Source organism: Octopus bimaculoides, chromosome 11 (genome assembly GCF_046866305.1).
Source record: "Octopus bimaculoides isolate indiv1 chromosome 11, ASM4686630v1, whole genome shotgun sequence".
Classification (NCBI taxonomy): Eukaryota; Metazoa; Mollusca; class Cephalopoda; order Octopoda; family Octopodidae; genus Octopus; species Octopus bimaculoides.
Genome location: NC_142938.1, coordinates 35139417 through 35160900, shown reverse-complemented (window position 1 = coordinate 35160900; position 21484 = coordinate 35139417). Strand labels below are relative to the sequence as shown.

Below are 21484 nucleotides of genomic sequence, written 5' to 3'. Positions count from 1 at the left end.
ACAGGTGTTCTTTTTTGTAAAAAAATTTTTGGGCATGCTCATTTATATTGTAATTATTTTCTTTTGACCTGTCATATTTTGTGCCACATCTTGTGGGTGATCGGTAATCATCTTGTTTCTGGTGCCACTACAATCTTTCTATTTTTGTGCTTCTGCACTCGAGGGAGAGCCTTGTAGTGACGCATGGTTCTAGACATCATGTTGGAACATTCATCTACGCAAGCGCAAGGATTAGAGCTTTCCAAAGACCTGATGGAAGCCCCTTATGCGCATGCACAATCATCATCAGCAGCTAGGGTTCACCACCATTCACGCTCTTCGATCGCGGTTTCTGACCGGGCAGGAACCAACTTAGAGCAGCTCCGTCGAGAATGGGCATCTAATGGTGAGCGACACTGCAAGTCTGTGACAATGCCTTATTACTTTGTGTCTAACTACCAACCCTGCTGCTTCTTCACCTAAGCGTTCACGGCTACCACTAACAGGAGATAGAATGTTTATTCAGAGAAAATGAATTATTGTTATTTATCCAGAGAGATCTTGTCCTCTCCTTTTTCCTTCCATGTACTGTGTATGGAAATTGTGAAGCACCCAGTAAAAGCTAATCACTTTTCCTACAAGTATAATTGTTACACTGGAACGATTTTTATGAAACTTGGTAGTTGAATGAAAAAAAGTCACATGATTGAATTTAGAAACAACAAACAATGAATTAAACCTGATGGGATTTATTTATGATTTTTTAAATATGTTACTTTAGAACTGTCAATATAATGCATACAAAATAACATAATACTTTTCAATTATCTGAAACCTGATGCTCCAGAAATCAAATGGCTAGGGAAACTATGTATGTATGTATGTATGTATGTATGTATGTATGCATGCATGCATGCATACATGCATGCATGCATGCATACATGCATGCATGCATGTATGTATGTATGTATGGATGGATGCATGTATGCGTATGTGTGCATATATATATATATATATATATATATATATATATATGTATATGCATGTGTATATATATATATATATATATATATATATATATGGTTATATATATATATATATATATATATATATATGGTTATATATATATATATATATATATATATATATATATATATATGGTTATATATATATATATATATATATATATATATATATATATATATATATATATATATATATATATATATATATATATATATATATATATATATATATATATATATATATATATATATATATATATATATATATATATATATATATATATATAATGTATGGCAAATGGATTAGTGGTTACGGTATCTGGCTCACGATTGCAAGGTCCTGAGTTCAATTCCTGGTGACGCGTTGTGTCCTTGAGTACAGTTAGGCAGGTTTTTTACGATCATCAATCCCTAACTTTCCTACTATTTCCAATCCCTTTTTATCTATTTTATCTAAAGTGTTGCTGGGTTCCTGTTTATATTTTCTGAGTATTTCTTTTCTTAGTAAACTGTTGTAAAGTGTATTGTCTCCAATATAAAGGTTGCCAGTTTTGTCTGCTGGCACAATTATTCCTTTTGTTTCTTGAAAAATCTTCAATGACAAAAACCAAGTAACTGGTCGAAGTCACTTTTTATATCAGAGTGCTATTTAGGGTCAAAAGGATGGAGAAGCTAAATCTAGATTTCTCACTCAAAGACATACCAATTCCATCCGAAATGAATATTTAAAGCTAATAACAGCCAGTACAAGCTCCTTCATTAGACGAATGAGATGGAAAGTATTCTTCTACGACAAAGAAAAGAAAATAGAGGACCAAATGATAGATACGAACATGTTCAAGAAAGTATTTAAATCACCAAGGAATCCACCTGCAAATCGTCACATAGCACCATTCAAGGAAGAACTATACAAAATAATATGTAATCTCAAATTCAGGAAGTACCTGGCAAAGAGAAATGAACATCAGCAGAAACTGAGTAAAATATTGAAGATTTTTCAAGAAACAAAAGGAATAATTGTGCCAGCAGACAAAACTGGCAACCTTTATATTGGAGACAATACACTTTACAACAGTTTACTAAGAAAAGAAATACTCAGCAAATATAAACAGGAACCCAGCAACACTTTAGATAAAATAGATAAAAAGGGATTGGAAATAGTAGGAAAGTTAGGGATTGATGATCGTAAAAAACCTGCCTAACCGTACTTACTCTTCCTTTTGACTCTTTTACTTTTTACTTTATATATATATATATATATATATATATATATACATACGTGTGTGTGTGTGTGTGTGCATGCACATTTCCCTCTTTCTTTTCTTCCTTCACATAAACTATCAATACTGCTCCAGATTACTAACTATATATAAACACTTCATCCAAATTATTCAATTTCTACTAGGGATTTCCTTACATGTCTATTTAACACATGTCTATTTAACACGTAAAACTTTGTAATTCCTATCTGCAAATGAAACATGTAACAGCAAATAATTTTCAATTTTCTTTTGTTATTCAATAATATTTCCTCAATTTTCAAATTTAATATAGTATTCAACATGAATTATAATTATTTTCTCCTTAAGCAATGTTACATACATCAGGTGTTTTTTAATACAAAGATTTATTTGAATTCAACTAAAATGAGCACAACATCTCCTTTAATCTCTAATGTGTCCACTTGATTATAAGCTGGAAATCGGTGGTTGAAGTTTAGGTAGTGGCGTCCATTGACTAAAACCTAGATTGTAAAAGAAAAAATTCCATTAAATCATGTATGTTTAAACACTGAAATTAAACTAAATTTTGAAAAATAAATAAAGTCATTTTCTCTGAAAAAAAATCATAAAATTCTTAATCCAAGTCCATAGCAAATCCTTAATATACCAACAGGAGTTTGGCTTTACCAGTAATAGCAAGCAAAACAAAACATGATGAAAAATAAATAACAGTCACACCTGAGCAATTAAATATATCTAGGATCACTAAATAAAAATCTAGAATATTTTGTAATTATTTTACTTTTTTTTTTTTTTTTTGCTAATTTGAAAAATCTGAGTAAGTTTCAACATTAAGTGTGCTAAATTAATAGAAGTAATGATTTATGTAGGATGTAGTCAATTTTACTGACTCCAGAACTTGACAGGTAGTTATTTTACTCACCAAGAATAAAAGTGAAATCAACCTCAGCAAGGCATGTGTTCAATAAATCAATAGAAATAATAAGTCTCTGCATTTAAAATATTTTGTCTTTTTTCTCTTGTGAACTTTTACATAGATTACTGCTAATACTGGTTAGATCAGCACAATTAAATACTGCCATTAAGTATTGATTGCAACAACTTCATTCAAAGGTTTTTACTCAGTTATCCATTTTGTTCAATCTCCTTTCAATAGCAAAATATCAGCACCAAAATATAAAGATCGTATATGTTTTAAGTTCTAAATCTGCAAACAACATGCTCTGGAATAATTATTGACTGACTGCTTCTAGCATAGCAATCTTCAAACAGTCACCTTTGTATCATAGATATATATAATTTTTTTATCTTTTTACTCATTTCAGTCATTGAACAGTCCCTGTGCTGGGACACCACTTCCAAAGGTTAGTCAAACAAATTGTTCCCAGTACTTATTTTTAAAGTTTGGTAGTTATACTAATGATCTCTTTTGCCAAACCACTAAGTTACAAGAACATAAACAAATCAACACCAGTTGTCAAGTGGTGGTTGGGGACAAATACAAAGATGCACACACAAATATTTTTATATATATACAGATAGTTCACAGATGAGATCTAGATACTCTCTGAATAGAAAATACTTAATAGTACTCAAATTATTCAAACTTAGACTCTGATGTCTTTACAGGGGATCATTCCACAAGGTAAAGAAAGACTATAAGTGGGATCAGGTTGAGTGAGTATAGAAGCAATTATTGGGATAAGTAAATTAGGCACATCAAATATAAAATATGTATAAAAGTATACATCTAAAAAGAGAGAAAGCAAAAGGTTGAAACTTTCAGATGATGAATGATGAATTTATCATCATCCAGTGTTTTAAATTCGGGTTTTGTCCCCATTAATGGGGGTGGCCAGATCTACCTTAATGCCATAGCAACGGCCCTGACACCATCCTGCCATCTCACCCAGTTTTGGGCGTCTTCCCTTCTCAAGCCAACACTCTCAATCTCCTCCTCCACCTGTCTCCTCCACGTTTTCCTCAGTCTACCACACTTTCATGATCCATATACCTCAAACTCAAACACCTTCCTCAGAACATGCTCCTCATCCCTCCTCAACACATGCACATACTACCACACTCCATTCACCCTTGCCAGCCATTCCACCGATTCCTCCAACCCCAGCATCCCCATCAAGTCCTCAGTCCCTCCTCTTATCAAACAGCTTCACTCCACACAATTCTCTCACCATTGCTCTCTCGGTCCTTCTCAAAATTACCATCTCTCTCTCCCTCTCTCCCTATGTTTTACTCCCATATAGCATTGATTTTAGGGTAAAATCATTATTTAATGATTTATCAGTGGCCAGCGTACTAACAAAACCATACTGGTTAATTTATATTTAAGTATGATTATAAAATATAATTACGATAAAGGGTGCTGAATTGACAGTGCCTGTACGCTAGAAATAGATGCCAAATGGACTACAGACCACGTAAGTTATTACTCTGTTATCACAAGGTTGTGTGTGAGGAAAATGGACAGAAAGTGGTTTGCAGTCCACTTGGCATCTATTTCTAGCATACAGGTGTTGACAATTCAGCGCTCTTTATTATAATTATATTTTATAATTATACTTATATATATATATATATATATATATATGCACTTATATTAATAAGTCCAACTTACACAGAGTACAGATGACAGAGAAATTTAAAGGGATGGAATAAAGGTATTATGAGTTCAACAGCTGTTTCTGAGGGCTTGGCAATCTATATTGGTAGATTTAGTCCATCACAAAATGTGATCATATGGATGTATTTAACATAGGATGAGATGAGCCTCCTTCATCAGGGTAGAGAAGATCTTACATTTCATGTCTTAATGCAGAGAAGTTCAAAGATTCCATCTTGCTAGCTAGCCTGCAGTGAAACTCCTATCTACACTTCATCCATTATCAGTCCTTGGGCAGTGCCCTACATATAGCTTCCCACCAGAACTATAACTGTCATTAGAACTGGGAAGGTGTTTAAACTGCCCTACCTATGCATGTGGTTACTCAGCTCTTTGGTAACTGTTTGGTGACTTGTTCATTGTCAAGGGTTAGTGTGATCTGCCAGGCCCTTGTTTGGTGGTTGAGTTATTTGGATAGGGCTGTCAATATCGCGATGGGCCAGTTTCAATCTATCAATAGAAACCGTGTCTTGTCTTCTGCCAATCAGGAGTTGAAACAATTTGTTTTCCAGATGTATCACATCATATGGGCCATCATAGGGTGACTGGGGTGGGGGTGGGGGGTCCATTGTGCATCACTTTGAACGAACACAAACTTCACCTTGCGGAGGTCATTTGGTACAGATGACCTAGGTGAACCATGTGTTGACATGGGAATAGGATGTAACTAGCCCATACTGTCTTTCAGTTGCTCGTGGTATCTTTTGACATCTGGGTCTGACTTTGTGTGTGGAAGGAACTCTCCTGGCATCATTAGTGGGGCACCATACACCATTCCAGGAAAAAAGTGTTAAGGTTTTCCTTTGGGGTAGTACAGATTCCCAGCATTACCCATGGAAGTTGATTGATCTAATTGGGTCCGTTAAGTCTGGTTGTCAGGGATTCCTTCAGGTGGCGATGAAATCTCTCCACTTGGCTTGGGGATGGTAGGCTGTCGTGCACTTCATTGTGATTCAAAAAAGGTCACTTATGTCATTCCACAGCTTTGAGGTGAATTGAGGGCCATGATCAGATGAGATACTGTCTAGAACACTGAAACGGACAACCTAGTTTATGATGGAGGCCCGGTTGACTTCCTGTGTTTCTGTGCTATGGCGTGGAATAGCCTAAGTCCAATGAGTGCAGCAGTCTACCAAGGTTAGTAAGTACGAGCAACCTTGCGAAGGTTGGTAGGGGGCCAACAAGGTCAATGTTGACATAGCTGAAATGGGCCTGTGGTGGTACAAGCTAAGCTACTGAGGGGTGCTTTGGTGTGCTGATGGACCATGGGTTATTGACAGGGGATACAGGTCTCAGTCCACTCCCCAATTTGCTTGCCAGCAGGCACTGTGAGGCTTTAGTACCTGGGTGGGACAGCCCATGGGTGATGTCAAAAACCTTCTGGCACCAGGATAATGGGATGATTGGTTGTGGCTTCCCAGCATCACAAAGTTGGGTTGTGCCATTGGAGCCAAAGTGCACATCTTGCAAGGAAAGCGAGGTGATGGTAGTGCAGTAGGCCCTGATTTCATCATCTGTCTGTTGGACTGCAGCCATAGCCTCATAATCCAGGCCTTCTGTTACTGAAGCTATGTAGGTGTCAGAGCCAGTAGGGATTCAAGAGAGTGCATCAGTAACTGAATTGCCTTTTCCAGTTATGTGTTGAATGTCCATGGCTAATAACTGTCACTGTTGATGTGCTGACCAAGGCTCTGAGAGGTTGCTCATAGTGGGGGTGAGTGGTTTGTGGTCTGTGAACACTGTGAAAGTGCAATCTTTGAGAAAATAGTGAAAGTGGTGAACACCTAGATGGACAGCTAGCAATTCTCTGTCAAAAGCACTGTATTTCTGTTCAGGTGGTCGTAGTTGTCAACTGAAGAAGGCAAGAGGTCACCACTGACTGTTGAGGCATTGTTCCAAAATGCCCCCAATGACTGTGTTGGAGGCATCGACTGTGAGTACAGTCCATGCTGATATATGAGTACAGCATAGTCAATTTAGCAAGGACTTGTTTTGTGCATTTGAAGGCTGATGTCACTGCACTATTCCACTTCACCTGTCTTTTTGAAACATTTTTTGACAGTGCCTAGTATAGGGGTCTCATCACTCTTGCTGCAGAGGGATGAAAAGGTGATAAAAAGTTTACCATACCCACAAATTAAAGCCTTGCTTGTGGTGGGATATTTAAAAGACAAGAAAGCTTTCACTTTTTCTGGCAGAGATGTGACACCAGCACCTGTAATTCGATGTCTTAGGAAGTCAGTTTCTGTAACACCAAAAACACACTTGACAAGGTTGATTACTAAACCATACTGTTCCAATCCATCAAAAAGGGTTACTAGGTGCGTTTTGTGTAGCTCCACATTTTGGCTTGCAATAAGGATGTTATCTAAGTATGCAAAGATAAAATTGAGACCCATGCACACGGTGTTCAACAAGTGTTGAAAGGATTGTGTTGCATTTTTTAGGCTGAAGGGTATATGTAGGAATTCGTACAGCCTGAAAGGAGTGATTACCGTGGTTTTAGGTACATCATTGTCTTGTACCAGTATTTGGTGGTTACCTCGAATGAGGTCAGCCTTCATGTAAACCAAGTAAATGGCTAGTTGGGCTGAGAAGTCCTGTATGTGCAGAATGGGGTAGTGGTTGGGTGTCGTGTCTGTGTTGAGATGGCAGTAATCTCCGCAAGGCTGTTAAAGGTTGAACTTACTTTCCATAACAGAGATCCCTTGCTGATTCTGGGATCATGCTTACTTCTGCTCCTGCGGTGATTAGGAACCTATGTCCAGAGCTCCGATTGTGGACATCCAAGAGCAGTTGGTCATGTTTGCTGGCCACCAGGGTATTCAATGGCAGCTGGCCTTGGAGCTACCCGGGGCTGATGGCCAAGGGATCTGGAAGATACATGGCTGCTTACACCTGGTAGCCTTTTTCCAAATTTTGTGCAGCAGAAACACAGGTCATCTTGCTTAACTCTACCATGTCTCAGAGCCAACCCTATAGCATTGACCATAATCCCATTGGATAAAAATTATTTGTCAGCTGCTTTCGCTAACTGCCACAGATCTTTGATCTCAGTCTGAGTTACGAGGGTCTGGACCTGGGGTGCTAATTTGCAGAGAAATAATCTCCCTAGACAAATAGGAAGGTGACTAACCATGAGGGTGGGGTATGTGTGTGTGACTATTGTAAAGCAGTTTTTTGCCACTGTTGCATCTGTCTTTTGACGATGGTTGTCACTCTAACAAGTATTGTTATATTCTGAAGTCATCGATAGAATTGTTCTTTCTAGTACTGTATAACCCCCAGTTGTACAGTGTTATTATCCCCAAATGGTTGGATCATTATAATGTCCACTAAGTATCACAGTATAATTACTATATCAGCACAGACACGGCAGTCAACACAGTCTTCATGTACTCTCAAACTTCTAACCTTTTACTATCGACCAGCTACTGGTCTATTTATAATGGCTGGCTACTACTACTTTTTACCAGGAGGGGTAAAACAGTTTCACTATACAACATCTCCTCTTTTAATTATTTTATTAACAATGAATTTCTTTTATTCGCCCACCTTTATATATATATATATATATATATATATATATATATATATATATGGTGGTGCCCCAGCATGGCCACAGCTCATGAGCTGAAACTGGATAAAATGAAAATGAAAAATATCTTCAATATCTTTTCTTCTTTGGATCTACTTTTAGGAATTCAGTGTTCTTCCTTTTCCTTGTACATGTGGTTTCAACTTCTTGTAACTGTTGGAACTTGAAAAGTGTCATACAGCCAATCCATTGGTATTTCTACTCTTGTTGGTTCCTTAAGCTGATTTCTATGTCTCCTTTCTATTCCATTTCTGCTTCTTACACAATATATCATTCTTCCTATGTATGTTACAATTTCTCCTTCCCAGAATTGCTTGCCATTTTTATACATTCTTACATATACCTTATCACCAATTCTAAAGACTTTTGGCATGTCTTTACTTACACATATTTTTTTTTCTTCACTGGTAACAGTTTATCGAATACTGACTTCACCTTTCTTGCAAACATTAATTCTGCTGGTGAACTTTCTTTGGGTTCAGAGTTACCCTGTATACTCTTACATTTTGGTTCAGAGTTACCCTGTATACCCTTAAGAATTGTTGGATCATGATCTCATCCATGGCTTCTTTTTTAGCTTTCTTTAAAGCTCTCTTAAAAGTGTCCATGAACTGTTCGACCCTTCCATTCAATCTAGGGTGATACAGTGCTATAGTTTTATGTTCTAACGTGAACATCTTATGGAGTCTTTTAAACTCACAGGATACAAACTGTATTCCCTTATCAGAAACAATTATAACCTGTACACCAAATCTTGCGAACAGTTCATGTGAGAAGTTTATTACCATATATGAAGTTGGTCATTTACACCGAGTGACCTCAGACCGTTTTGTGTAGTTGTCCACTACAATTAAGTTATAATATCCATTTACCAGGCCTGCAAAATCAATATGCAATTTTTCACTTCTAACCAAGGTTCACATTTAGTAGTAGGTAGTTTCACTGCCAGCGCACATCCTCTTCAGCCTTTTACAAGGTTTACAACTTTCTTGTCCATGCTTGGCCAGTATACAAAACTCGGCATCAGCACTTTCACTCTAGAGATGCTCTTTTAGCATTCTCTTTCCTAATGCCTGTGGTATAACCACCCTCTGAGCTTACATTAGTACACCTCACATATAGAGTACATGTTCATATCTTGATGGCTCTTCGCATCGGACCTTTCTTTATTTCCTTTTGTCAACCACAGTTTTCTTTTTGCCTCATTAATAAATTTGTCATTTCTCACATTTATTTATTTTTTTTCCAAATTTACTGGTAGTCCACACACGATGTTCCACATCACTTTTTTTTGTTTCAGTTCATCGACCTCATTTGATCGTTTGACTGCTCTGCTTACATAATTGCACAAAGCGCTTAAATTAAATTTCTCTATGCATTTAGTGCCAAATAAATTCATGGATTTTTTCAACACATAAGCATACACTTTTTGGTTTGACCTTTGAACATTATTACAAATGCGTTCTCATGTTTTCTTATTTATGATTGTGATTGATATCACTTCCCGTGTCTAATTACATTCTGACACTAATATTTTTAATTCTCACATCCATGAATTTTCTGTTTGTTGTAGTCACAACTTTTCCTGCTGATAGACTATTTATTTTTTCTTGTTTGTTCCATTTTCCTATCATTCTAGTTTTGGAATGCAATTTTACATGGCCTGTAAGCCCTCAGCAAAAACACTTTGCTTTTTTATACAGACAATCTTTTTTCAGGTGCATCCCACCACATGTCATACATAGGTCTACATCCTGAAATTTTTTCTGTTTCTTTGTGCAACACTTTATTTGTCTTCTAACTTTTTTGCACCGGTCTTACATGGAAACACTCTTTCCGTTGAATTTCTTCCATGTCATGCCTTAATTTTAATATCCTGTCACACTCTTCACACAGTTTCTGCAATGTCAAATCCTGGTTCATTTCCAGTTTTGATAGAAATATCCATTCAGATTTCTGCATCCCTTCTATCTGTTAATCCTTGTGCAAAAATCAAACAGTTGAAAGAATCTGGAGTAAGCATATCCAGCCTAAAATCTCTGACATTCTTTGTCGAATCTGCCTGTGTAAGTAATGAAATCTTCATCTTCACTTGTTTCTATGTTTAAACATCTCTATCTAGTATTAAACAGTGAGCTCTTTCCACTAAACATCTTGCACAAAATGTCAACAGCATTGGTGAAATTTATGTCGAATGCTTTTTTGGCAATATGAAATTACTATATTTCTCATGCTCTGCTGTTACTAGTTTTCTTAACACTAGACGCATTTTGATTTTGTCCGTCCAATCCAGACATTCTTTTTCAAATATTTGTTGAAATCTTTAAAAGTAAGCCTCAAAGGTTACTCTTTCTTCAGCATTATATTTGAATTCACTTATAGAATTTGCTACATGGTCAGGTGAAAATTTAATCTCCAGTTTGGTTATCAACTTCATTAGTTATAACATTTGCCGCTGCAATTCTTGTTGTTGTTTTCATTGTTCCTTGAGTTGTTGTTGTTGCTGTTTTTGCAATTCAGCTATCCATATTTTACAATTATCGTAAGTTTGCACAAGTTTTTGTTTCTTTTTTGTCAAGGTATTTAATTTTCCACATGAATTAGTTTAAACTTTCCATGTGAATGTTTTTTCTTCACTCCATACAAATTTGTTTTTCGTCATCGCCACTGTTGTAAAGCAGTCTTTTACTACTGTTGTATCTGTTTTTCGACGACAGTTGCCACTCTGACAGATATTGTAATATTCTGAAGTCATCAATAGAATTGTTCTATCTGGTACTGTATGATCCCCAGTTGTACAGTGTTATTATCCTCAAAAGGTTGGATCGATATAACGTCCACTCAGTATTACACTATAATTACTATATCAGCACAGATACAACTATCAATACAGTCTACATGTACTCTCAACTTTCTGACCTTTTACTGTCGATCAGCTACTGGTCTATTTATAATGGTTGGCTACTACTAATTTTTACAGGGGGGTGGGTGTACAGTTTCACTATACAACAGTGACTAATGCTAGCATCTTGTCCATCAGCTCCAGAGGCTTGGAATCACCTAATTCTTCCTCCAGTATCTTGGCTGCTGCTTCCCAGTTGTTCAGCCAGAACATATCTATGAGCCTGCTTTTTAAACTGGCATATTTGTGCATAGTTGGGGTTTGGGTTAGGATGTCTAGTACACTTGTTGCTGTGTCTTCATCTAGTGCTGCTGCTATGCATGAGTATTTTGTTAGGTTCAAGGTGATTTTCCATACATTAAATTGCAGTTCTATATTTATAAATTGCAGTTATATATGCCCATGGGCATATGGCATAGTGGTTAAGAACACGGGCTACTAACTACAAGATTCTGAGTTCAATTCCAGGCAGTGACTTGAATAATAATGATAATAATAATTATAATAACAACAACAACAACAACAATAATAATAACAACATGAAAAACTACCTTAGGAATGAGAACCCAGGTTCGAAATTTCCCTGATGAAGGCTGGAGAGTATATTCAGCCAAAATGTTGTGTTAACAAGATGAGGACAAATATCTGTCAAATGTAAATAATGTATTAAATTGCACTTCTGCCTGTGTGAACCATAGCTTGGCCCACTTCAGCCAGAATTGTGGGAGCTTCAGTGCTGCAGTGTGATCACTTGCTATGTTTTTTTTTTTTTTTTTTTACTTCAATGTGTGAAGTGAATGCTGTTGTTCTTCTATGGGGTCACCATTTATAGCTTAGTTATGCTATACACACACAAAAAAAAACAGTTGGGAACGAGAGTGTGTTGGTGTAGAATTTATTTTGTTATGTTCAGTTGTACACCATGGGAGTGAAAGTGATTGGCCATCTAAAGTCCTTGAGAGAAGTTCCAACTAACTGGAAGCCCCTTCACTGCAGACCAGCTCACTAGCTAGCCCACAGTGAAGTTCCTGTCTACAGTTTGTCTGTTATCAGTCCTTGGGCATTGCCCTACACTGTCAATATGTTTAGATACTCAACATTTCCAGTAGCTTCAGAGAACTGGAGCTAATTTGCATACTGTATGTGTTGACACTTTATTTAATATCAGGGGGCTTCTTTCAGTTTCTGTCTACCAAATCCACTCACGAGGCTTTGGTTAGTCTGAGGCTATAGTAGAGACACTTTTCTAAGGTGCCATGCAGTAGAACTGAGCTTGGAACCATGTCATTAGGAAAACAACCTTCTTACCATACTGCCACACCAGTATCTATAAGTAGAACTTTCTAAGTAAAACTTAGCAGAGTTGTTTGACTACATCTAAAATCACACAGGATTAGTTACAACAGATGAAATAAATCTAGTCAATCAGTCTGTTAAATATTATCATTTTTTCAGAATGACAAACAAAATGTCAAAATTTTATATGTACTCATTTCTGTAAGAGCTTCAAGTTTTTTTAAAGAAATCTAACTACACAAAAGCCAAATTTATTCTACTTCGAAAGACAATATATTATGCTGTCCTGTTGAGACCCATAATGAATTAAAATCAACTAAACTTGCAAACTCCAAAATTTAGTTCATTAACTTTTACCATCTGTGTGCTGACATAGCTGTATGGTGAAGAAATTTCTTTGAAAGCACATTTTTCTGGCTTCATCCTATCGTGCAGCTAGCTTAAGTAAGTATCTTTTGAGAGCTGCATTTGGTAGATGGAAGCTGTGTGGAAACTTGACATATAATATCTGTTTCTATATACAAGAATAAAAACCTTAAGAATGTAAATTGCTACAAATATGTTAACTCAGCCATTCAAGAAATTGAGAACAATAAAACACACCAATTTAAAACTTAGAGTCAATATAAATAAATGACTAAAACCCCTGAAGTATCAACATGGCCACAGTCATGTAAGAAAATAATTCATCAACATTTGCAGCAGTCTAAATTTAGCGAGGATCACTGAAATTGTCTTACAATAATCAAAGATAACTTGTAGGTATCTACTCATCATTTACATGAATGTCATATTTATTTAATCATAGCTACTGGTAATGAAAAGTAGGTACTTGTCTAAAATTTTGAATGACGTCAACTTGAGTCAGTTTGTAAAGTTACAATCAATCTTAAAGAAAGGTTTCTTTAATGCTAATATTAATATTAATATTAATATTCCATTCTATGATAGGCACAAAACCTGAAAATTTGCAGGGATGGGGCTAGTCAATTACATCAACTAGCCCCATCAACTGGTATTTATTCTCTCAACCTCAAAAGGATGAAAGGCACAACTGACCTTGGTAGAATTTGAACCCAGAACATAAAAACAGACGAAATACTGTTAAGCATTTTGTTCAGCATAACATTAGTTAATATTAAGATGTAAAATGCATTTTGAATTATTATAAACCCATTATACAATATCAGTGAGTTGTACCATTATTACAAGAAGAAATATTCTTAAATTCCACAGTTGAAAAGTGAAATAATTGATCCTTGAACAGCTTTAAAGGAGACAAAACTAGTTGAATGATCTTCACTTGTAACTACCAAAGCTCCTGTAGTTTATCCACAGACTATATTTTCACAGCATGAATATATCTCTGTCTGTCTGTTACTCTCTCTCTCTCTCTCTCTCTCTCTCTCTCCATATATGTATGTCTCTTCTGTTTTTTAATTATTATAAATCTTCCACTGAGGAGGGAGCCAGTTTCTAACAAAGATACAAGGCTCCATCTTTGGGATGTAGTTAACACAGACAAATTCACATTTGGAACTTGAGAAAAGTCTTGCATATTTTTAGTGTGCCACTCACAGATTGAAAATCCCAGTTTATCCAGATTCTTCTTTAAGCATTTACTAACAACACCTAGTGCTCCAATTATTATTGGTATGAATATGAATTCATAGTCTGGATACAGAAGCTGGAGGCTTCAAAGCAGCTGTCCATAGATATCCTCTTTTACTTTGATTTTCAAAGAGATATTTATATCAGTAGAGCAACTAACCTCTATGATAGTACATATCTTTGCCCCTCTATCCCAAATAATAATATCTTCCCTGTTATGCTAACATTTGACAGAAGTTTTGATGAGAATATTTCACCAGTATTACTTGAGTCTGTGTTTATGAATGTATTCCATAACAGAGGGATTTTCTAAGTTTATTTAAGGACAATCTTTTTCGCGGATGGTATTGTAAATTGTTTTAGCAACAACATCATGCAGCATTGGGAGGTAGTACCATGATGATATTTTAGGTCAGCTGCTAATCACATGTGTAATGTCTTCCACAGAAACATGACATAGCCTACACATATGGTTGCCCCATGGGATTACAGTAGCATCCTGTCTCTCTTGTTCACCTGGTACTTTTTGGCAATTTCCTGTTCCTGGATTGCAAATGCATAGCCTTCAAAGTGTGATGTGATGTAGTGGTCTTGTGTCCAATAGAGGCTGCACTTTGTGTCAATTCTACTGTCTTCTTCAAGCTTCTGGACAACGTACCCATGCATGGTCCTTTTTTTTTTGTATGCTGAGTGCTTTCCATCCAAGTCTTCTCTGAGGTAAGAGAGCCCAGCTGTTTTGGGGCTGTATAGGAGATCATCAAGAAGAGAGTGTTTTTTAAGGAGTTCACTACCAACTTGTATAATGTTGCTCACTTCACTTTTCAGGACAGCATTGATATATTTATTTTTGCTGCTGTTGTTCAGCAGGTGCTGCCTGAGTGATACCAAGCAGCATTCATCTGCACTGACCTCAGGCCTCTATCACCTTCATTTCTTCTTAGGTATGCCAAGAAACACTGCGAAGCCAGCAGGTCACAGCGGACACTTGTCCCACTCTGACTCCACATGCTTATCTCCAGAGTTAATGAACCACACGTATATGAAATTAAGACAAACCATGCACTGCTATAAAGGTGGTGACTGAGAGTGAACCACATGAATGAAAACTCTGTAAATAAACAGCTATTGAATTGTACGCCACTTGTGAACTTCTTCGTGTTCCAGATCCTTGAAACTACAAAATATAATTATAATGGGAGAAGGAGATACTCCACAGGTATCATAAACCTTCAATTCCATTATAAAATGGTGACCCTGACCAAAAAAAGGATTTTTGGCAGCCAAAAGCTTTATCGTTGTAGATGCCTCACCTGAACGGCATTACCAACTTCGCTCCCATTACCAACTAAAAAATCAATGGCCCGACATCAGAATATCTTCTCTTGTTCAAGTGAACCTTTAGAATTTGTGTTCTTTGCCTTGAACTTGTACCTTGCAGAGTATGCATTCTTCTTACAAAGAAATATGCGGTATTCTTTCAAATCACGTGGAAACTGCCTAGCTAAAAACGTAGTATACTCTTGTGAAATAATTACGGAAACTAACACCCTCACCTACCTTGGGTGCTCTTCATCCTGGAAATCTAGGTTCTATAACCACAGGTTTTCGTTTAGATTCAGACATAAGGCTAATAGCACCTCATTATCTCATAGAATTTGGGAGCTTAAAGACGATAACATTAATTTTAACCTTAGATGGTCCATAGTTGGATCGGCCGCAACGTATAGAGATGATAGAACTGGTTGCCAGTTATGCTCCTTAGAACTATTGAAAATTATTAGATTCCCTGATAAGAATAAGCTAATTAATAAGAGATCAGATTTCAAACCTTCCTGTATGCATAAAATGATTAAAACCTTTAGATATTATAATCCCTAAGTCCTCTCTTTTTAGTTATAAGCACTTCTAAACCTTCTCTCATTCGCAACTCCCACGTCAGAGTCTTCCTGCCACAATTCAGACATTGAATTAACGAAGCCCGTACTCTACCCCCAACCTGACTATGTACCTTAATCATTCAGTTTACCCTCGCATAGCTAGATTCTGACCCCATAATATACACACATATTTAATAACCTGGGATCCATAATCCCACATTTACAGAAAAATTTCTAAACCTTTCAGTCACTGACTCGAAGCTTTCGAATGACACTACAATACACAAAAGTAACATAAAATAACACTCATCACTGCAATGTTTTTATAATAATATTATACTAGTACCAATTAGGAGATGCAAACCCAGACTTCTTTATATTTATACACCAATACCCAATGATTAAAATACGATTATAGTAGTAGTTTCACTATGCCATACAATTTACACTAATAGATAAACTGTAACTTCCCCAACCACAATATTCTTCTAATCAATGTACCTTTTCAAACCACTATGTTTTTTTAATCTTTTTTGCATTACTGTTGTTGGTGTTGTTATTTCTTATCACTATTACATTATGTAATACAATATTACTATTATATTATATTACTACGGTTGAAGTGTTCCCAGTACTCTGTATTTTGAATTTTAACTTCCAACCCTAGTTTTCCCCTTTATATTTTCTATATATTTTATAACTTTTTTTCTTGTTTACATTTTCTAATTATTCATTGTTTTGGTTTTTATATGTTCTAATTACCATTTACCACTTCCATCATCCTTTTATCCTCTAGATAAGCAAGTTCATATACTTAAGTTGTAGTGATGTACTTTGGCTAAACTGACCACTCACCACAAGAATATCATATTTCAAGTTTTTCTTTAGCCTGACGTTATTTATGACCCACCACAGCATCATGTATGTCTGTCATTTACAACCTAACCCTGTTAGATCTCTTTATATCTTTATTTCTCTTTTTTTCTACTTTTAGGTTTTTTTTCTTATCCCCCTTCTTTTTAACTCTGTTATTTTATTTCTTTACTTTTATATTTACCACCCTTCTCCAACCCTTCTAAATAGTTTATATGCATCTTACTTTACTATTTGGATTTTTTCTTATTGTTTCTTATATTACCCCCCCCCCCCCAATTTGACTTCTATTATTTTTGTACTAATATTTGTGTATTTTTTATATTGTTTTAACTTTCAACTTCTTCCTTTTTTGGACCCTCTCCTTCTAGCTCATATAAGCTAGTATTGTTTATTTAGCATTCACTCTACCCTGAATTGTGGCACAATATGGACAGATTTCGGAGTACCGATGAACTTTTATGTAAATGTATCAACTTAAAGGATAAAGATATTACAATGTATATTACAATGGATATTACAATGGACAATACCAAGTGGACTCCCGCTTTTTATCTCTCATGTTTCTCTCTCTTTTACTTTTTTCTTGGTGACTTCTTTGTGATATAATATTTGGGAAAGAATATATTTGCGGCTGAAGAGGTTTTTTCATACTGAGCTACCCGGCAAAATTGTTAATTATTAATTTTATTACTAATTGACGATTCCCTGCCCTGCATATCTATATTTTAATAATACCTCTAAGGTGAATAGTTAAACCGCAAGAAGTTCGTACGGGTCTCTTTTCTATGCGGGACTATTTATGATACACACTGAATTGAATTCATTAGGGTGAGGGATTTTGAACTCACTGGCCGATAAATTTCTTAACGTCTGCCTCATGTGGTCTTGATGTCGCATGGTCAAAATTAACATGAGTTATTTAGACATTAGCAAATTTATTAGAATATTTAGCTGAAGATCAGAATGGAGTATTCTTTGCTCTTAACTGTGAAGCGATCGTACTAAATTAACTAAAGGCAAGTGGTTTTTTTACTCTTCTCTACTGTTTTTTGTTCTGTGTGTATCAAAAATATCGCTATCAATTTAGAGTAAAATTTGTAGTTTTGGAATCAGTAGTTCTTTGGCTGCTATTTCTGAATTCTCAGTATGTTGGAGAAGCAGGTTACTGTCAATCCCTATATATTTATGATATATATATATATATATATATATATATATATATATATATATATATATATATATATATATATATATATATATATATGTATATATATACATATATATGTGTGTGTGTGTGTGTGTGTGTGTGTGTGTATGTGTGTCTGTGTATACATATTTAGGGTTTTGCATAAAATAGAAGTGTTTTAACTGATTTTTCTGTGTACATATACGCATTATCATTTATATTTTCACTCTTACCCTTGTTCTGACTCTTATCAATATTATTTTTTTTAAATATATAAATATGCGCAGGAGTGGCTGTGTGGTAAGTAGCTTGCTTACCAACCACATGGTTATGGGTTCAGTCCCACTGCGTGGCACCTTGGGCAAGTGTCTTCTACTATAGCCTCGGGCCGACCAAAGCCTTGTGAGTGGATTTGGTAGACGGAAACTGGAAGAAGTCCGTCGTATATATGTATATATATGTATGTGTTTGTGTGTCTGTTTTTGTCCCCCCCCCCCCAGCATCGCTTGACAACCGATGCTGGTGTGTTCACGTCCCCGTAACTTAGCGGTTCGGCAAAAAGTGACCCGATAGAATAAGTACTAGGCTTACAAAGAATAAGTCCTGGGGTCGATTTGATTCGACTAAAGGCGGTGCTCCAGCATGGCCGCAGTCAAATGACTGAAACAAGTAAAAGAGTAAAAGAGTATGCATTTACGTATGATTTTTTGGATGTATGGACATTTTTGTGTAAAAATGTATTTATTAAAACATAGGTTTGTTTATATATTCAAATATGAATGTACTAGTGAATAAGTATGGGAGCATATTTGTGTAGATGTACTTTTTATCTTTATTTTTATTTAAAAAAAAATATAAGTAAACGTTTAGATGTTTATGTATGTGTAAATATAAATGTGTGTATATGATTGCGTATACAAGTTTATGTGAGTGTGCGTGTCCACATGTGTATGTATGTGTATACACACACACACATATATATATATATGTATATATATATATATATATATATATATATATATATATATATATATATATATATATATATATATATATATATATATATATATGTATATATATATGTGTATGTGTCTGTGTATGTATCTGTATGTGTGTGTATGTGTATGTATATATGTATGTATGTGTATGGGTATGTGTGCATGTGTATGTGTGTGTGTATGTACATGTATTTGTGTGTATGTGTATATATATATATATATAAATATATATATATATATGTATATATATATATATATGTATATATATATATGTATGTATGTATGTGTATGTGTATGTATATATATATATATGTATGTATATGGGTATATAGGTGTGTGGATGAGTGTATCTGTGTGTATGTATGTATACATGTATACCTGTGTGGGGGGGTGTATGTATGTTTGTAAGTATATATATATATATATGTGTGTATATGTGTACAAATCTACATATATGTAAGCATGTATAATTGTGTATGTATTTGTATAAAATCATATATATATACGTTATTAGGTTCTGTATGTAAGTGCATATTTCTATATGTATGTGTGTGTATGTATATATGTATATATGTATATGTATATGTATATGTATTTGTATGTATGTATGTGCATGCGTGTGTTTACGTATGTATACATGTATGTATATGTATATGCGAATCTGTTTATTTGATTAGGTAATAGGCGTAGATGTATAGCTATGTGTATGTGCATGAATATATTTCTATTTATACATGTGTGTATATGGAGACACGCACACATGTGTATATTTGTATATGCGTGGGTACGTATGTGCATATGTATAAATGTGGACGTATGAGTGTGTATATATATATATATATATATATATATATATGTATGTGTGTGTGTGTATATATGTATATATATGTATACATATGTATATACGGGTGCACATGTGTATGTATGTATATATACATATATATATGTATATGTGTGTGTGTGTGTATCAGTATGCATGTATATGTGTGTGTTTGTGTATGTGTATTTATGTATGCATGTACGCTCTTACACATTGATTGGTATGTGTTGTCCAACCCACTATCCGGCAGCGTCCAATTCTCTAACGGTTTTTTTCAAATGAATCAAGTCATAACCTTATCCATCTATTGTTTTCATAATCGGTCATAATGTCTTACGTTTAAGATGGTTCCCATGCTTTCCCTGATGAGAAGGTTACAATTTTAATATCAAAGATCCCTATGGATCACACAGGTTGTAATCCTTTGAAACATATGTAGGAATAAAGTATGCAATTATAACATGCGTTTTCTCCAATCCTTAAATTCTTAAATATACTCAAATACCCAAATTTTCTATGTGTGACAGTGGATTTTCATCGATGAGTTCATGAACCTTGGTTCTTTTCCCTAAAACTATACATATATATATATATATATATATATATATATATATATATATATATATATATATATATATATGTATATAGCGAGAGAGTTAGGGGTTGAGGGTTCAACCCACTAAGGGATAGTATCTATCCAATATACTGCTGGGAGGGTACCCAATTATTGCTACACTAGTGTTATACCAAGTGCAATAAATAGGAGCGGGTAAACGGGGGGGGGGGGGGGTTTACCCCAAATTTGTATATCAATTAGAGAATGGAGGATAATATGCTGAACCCAACTACTTGCAGACAGTGTATCCCGTTGAATTCATTAATTTAATTCATAGCTAAAGTGACAAAAAAAGAAAAAACCCAAAGTACAGGTGTTTATGACAAACCATGTTATTTTGCCAACCGGGTTTACAGATAGAAGTACAAAGTACATAAGGAATTAGAGATTGAACAGAAGTTTAATCTTACAGCTGTTTCGGCCTAGCTTTGGCATGCCCCATTCTATCCAAATAGTTCTTGCCGGAGTGATTATTGGATGAAATGTTGAAATCGGGTTACATGTCCGAACTGCTAGGCCGAAACAGCTGTAAGATTAAATTTCTGTTCATTCTCTAATTCCTTATGTACTTTGTACTTCTATCTGTAAACCCGGTTGGCAAAATAACATGGTTTGTCATAAACACCGGTACTTTAGTTTTTTTCTTTTTTTGTCACTTTAGCTATGAATTAAATTAATGAATTCAACGGGATACACTGTCTGCAAGTAGTTGGGTTCAACATATTATCCTCCATTTTCTAATTGATATATATATATATTTGCATACCTCCGTCCCA

At 35.2% G+C, this 21484-nt stretch overlaps 1 protein-coding gene across 1 annotated transcript in view; it reads right to left on the bottom strand.

Moving 5' to 3' along the window:
* Nucleotides 1-2248: 2248 nt before the first annotated feature.
* Nucleotides 2249-21484, bottom strand: part of LOC106880823 (galectin-4) — a 154367-nt gene continuing 135131 nt past the window's right edge. Inside the window, exon 8 of the mRNA XM_089359804.1 lies at nt 2249-2748. Within this exon, the coding sequence (XP_089215930.1) occupies nt 2632-2748 (117 nt within the window). The 3' untranslated portion in view covers nt 2249-2631. The remainder of the gene's footprint in view (nt 2749-21484) is intronic.